At 34.9% G+C, this 3,758-nt stretch overlaps 1 protein-coding gene across 1 annotated transcript; it reads right to left on the reverse strand.

Moving 5' to 3' along the window:
• Positions 1 to 1,526: 1,526 nt before the first annotated feature.
• Positions 1,527 to 2,837, reverse strand: LOC109161307 (probable BOI-related E3 ubiquitin-protein ligase 3). The gene is made up of 2 exons (XM_019309642.1): positions 2,471 to 2,837; positions 1,527 to 2,313 (listed from the first exon to the last, which is right to left on the reverse strand). Exons 1-2 carry the CDS (start codon positions 2,777 to 2,779, stop codon positions 1,786 to 1,788), a joined length of 837 nt encoding a protein of 278 aa, XP_019165187.1. The 5' UTR covers positions 2,780 to 2,837; the 3' UTR covers positions 1,527 to 1,785.
• Positions 2,838 to 3,758: the final 921 nt, after the last annotated feature.

A 3,758-nucleotide genomic window follows, 5' to 3' on the forward strand; every position in this document is an offset into this window, starting at 1 on the left:
TAAATGAACATGAAGTGTAATTAAAATTATACTTCAACGTCACTATAATTAAATTGGTGTGTGTGGAAAATAAAATTAAAAAAATAGAGCTCATATAATAATGTATATTGTCAAATGAACTTGTAGTATAATTAAAATGATACTTTATTGTTGCTATAATAAAATTAGTGTTTGTAAAAAATGAAACTAGTAAAACAAAGCAATATTGTCAAATGAAACTGAAGTGTTATTAAAATGATACGAAGTCGTTTTACTTTATAGTCATGGTCCAAAATAAAATTTGTTATTGGTCGAGTATTTCACCTAATTGATTGTTTAGGCTCATCGACTGAATACTATTACTAAGGATCCATCAATAGTTTATAGTATAATTTGTCTAAAGTCATTGAGATTTTAAAATGAACAAGATATCCATATACACTACTAATAATAATATGCAATATTATAAAGATAAAAGTTGAAGTGCAATATAGTCTGTAAAATGTCAAAAGATATAAATCAACTTAAATTATTTATAATTGATTGGTTCAATGAAAGACTTATAAATTACTCTTGTTGAAAATCAAAGATCATGAAATTTTGTGTTTATTTATAAGTTAACAATGTGATCAATTCCGCCTAGAAAAAGTGATGCCTGAGTATGTACTTGGGAGTAGGGCAAACATCATAGGATAGGGCTCTAAGCCGGCCATTTGTTGTGAATTGTGATTACGATGACATGACCATATATATATATATGTGTGTGTGTGTATATAATATACCCAACAGTGACAACACAGATGAGTGGGGACACTTTCCCCCTAATCTTACGTCATCATCATCCAAAATCTGAAAAAGCAAACCATGCAAAGAAGAAAGTATCCCAGATTCCCGTGCCCCTCCCTCATCTGCACCTTTAACCTCTACTTTTTATTATTTTTAATTAATTTGTTCGTACGTTTAGTTTACATTTAAAAAAAATGAATAATAACAATAAAAAAATGAAGATGAAAGAATCCTGCCTTTTGATTTCTTAGGCCCTCTTTTTGTACAAGTCAAAACGTTACGTCGAGAGCCTGTGATGCAGTCACGGGAGAAAGGACATTATGTCCCATTTGAATTGGGGATTAGAATACACTTCACTCAATTTTATCACAATTTTTATTGGATAAACCTCCTTACTTTTCATTTTTTTTTCTCACACAAAAATCCTATTCTGAATCACCCAAATTTCTTGTACTTGTGGTTTCACACCTACGACTACATGCAACATTAAATAATGAAATATTATGGGAAAAAGGTGGAGAAGAAAACAGGCCTATCGATACTGACATAATATGTATGTATGTATGTATATGGTATGCTGACATTTCTATCAATTCAACCTTTTCCTTCACGGTTCAAAACAGTGGGGGGAGTACGGTGTACTAAATATATATATGTGATGCAAGCGATGATACGAATAATCAAATCAAGAAGAATGAGTTTCCCTACCAATTCAAGTTAAAAAGGGAAACAAACAGTATATAAAGCAAATGAAAAAGATAGATGAGAAGAGACGTTCACGTTAATTGGTTCTGCACCTTAATTATCCCGGCCGGCCTGGCCTCCTGGGATTTATTAAAGCTAAGGCCTAAAAACAATTACAACAGTAATAAAATAAAATTTCCTCCATTAGAATCTCCTCATTTAGTCATTTGTAATTAAAATTTAACAATTAAGTCTTGTGCAGCCAGGCTAGCTAGCAACCGCAGCATAGATATATATGAATCATAATCTATGGATATGATGATCGAATAATTGATTCTACAGTAAGGGTAGGATAGTGGTTTTCTTGTGCATTCGACAGATGGGGCATGAATGAAGGAAGGCCTCACAAGGTTTGCATGAAGAGAGGTGTCTGCAAGGCAGAAAGACGATGCACGAACCCCGAAGATTACAGCTTTTGCACACCAAATTACTTGAAGTAGGAGGTTGCAATTGGTCCCCCTCGTTTCCTTGATCCAGGAAGAACAGTACTTGATCATGGTCGTCGTCATGAGCATGAACACAGCACGACTCTGCGTCCTCCGCCGCAGACACTCTCACCTGTTCCAACGTCTTGTTCACGGACGCCACCATTGCTTCCTTCTCCTTAGCCAACTGCTCCCACGCCTGCTTCTCACTCTCCAGCCTCTTCACCAAGTTTTCAAGTTCAGACCTCTTCTTCATCGCCACCCTTAACTCTCCCTCCTTGTGTTTCAGTAAAACTTGCATTTTTGCTTCATACATTCTCAGGATCAAACCCACTTGTTCCTTTCTCTGTTCTTGAACACCAAATCTCAACCTTTCATTCTGTTTCATAATAACCATACAAATTAAATATATAAATTATATTATTCATTCCCCACGCCAATAAATTAATTAATTAAATACACAGAGCAAGAGATATGATATGAGGATGGAGAAAAACTAATTAAAAATCAGAAAAACATAGATAGATTATTTTTACCTGGAGACAGATAAAGCGATCCAAATCCAGTTTCTGTCTCTCAAACTCGGTCACAAGATTGAGGGGAAACCAATCCGGCATGACTTGTTGGGGATGCATTGGAGCCATAACATTTCCAAAATTCTGATTGACTCTCTGCTCAAGGAAATGAACCTCCTGCTGCTGCTGGTGGTGGTGGTGTGGTTGTGGTTGTTGCGGCGGAGGAGGATGGAAACACAGCCGACTAAAAGCATCAAGTCCGGCAGCACATGCATTGTCGGACGACAGAAACACGGGATTCTCCGAACACCACTCAGCCTGAATGGCCATGACCAAGATTATTATAAATATTCAGAGAATGAGCGAAAAAAGAACGCAAGAAGGAAGAGAGGTGGATAAACCTGAAAGGGGTTGGTCAGTTTATATATGAGGAGAGGAGAGGAAGAAGATAAATGTTTGGGGCCCGGGGTGGGTAGGGTGATTTTAAGGAATAGGAAAAATAATTAAGATAGAGAGAATGAGATTTGTGCTTAAAAATGAAATTATAGAAATAATAATTAATTAAAAAAAAAAAAGTAGTAACTGATAATGGGGTATGGAAGGTGGTAAGTATTGCAGAACGGTACCCATGCAGATTTTGTGACTATGGATGATAGGGTGGGTGGGGGATATGAGTTGAAGCAATTAAGCGGGGAAACAAACAAACAATTCTATTATATTCCGGCTTCTCCAACGTAACTGCTACAGAAGAAAAGGTCGACCGCTTCCCTTTTTCTCCGTTTCTAGATGAATAAATGTGTGGGAGTCATGCCAATTGCCAAGGCCAAAGAATAGGATTCTATTCGATCTATTTCTTCCTCCATATTCAACTCCCTTTTACGCTTCTACCGCTCATCTTTCCCTTTCTTTTTTTTTTTTTACTCATTACCTTTCAATTAATTATCACCCAATATATATATTTTTCTTATTCTTGCCCCACCAAATCTTACTACTTTTTTTTTTTTTTTTTTTTTAGTGTTTTTTGCTCAACATACCATAAATAATAAATTAATATATCATATAAATACATAAATAATATACTATATATACTTCGTATTATTTACGAACTCAAACGATTGCCAACAAATATAAACGGCAATCGAGTATATAATATTAAGAAATATTTATAAAATTTCATATTATTGAAAAACAACCTTAATTGTCATATATGCTCGTAAATTAAAGTTGTTAAATTTTACTGAATATCCTCATCACAAGTCTTTGAATTTAATTCATCATTATCCACTCAGGAATATACAACGCATAAAAG

Source organism: Ipomoea nil, unplaced genomic scaffold (assembly GCF_001879475.1).
Source record: "Ipomoea nil cultivar Tokyo-kokei standard unplaced genomic scaffold, Asagao_1.1 scaffold2922, whole genome shotgun sequence".
In the NCBI taxonomy this organism is placed as follows: domain Eukaryota; kingdom Viridiplantae; phylum Streptophyta; class Magnoliopsida; order Solanales; family Convolvulaceae; genus Ipomoea; species Ipomoea nil.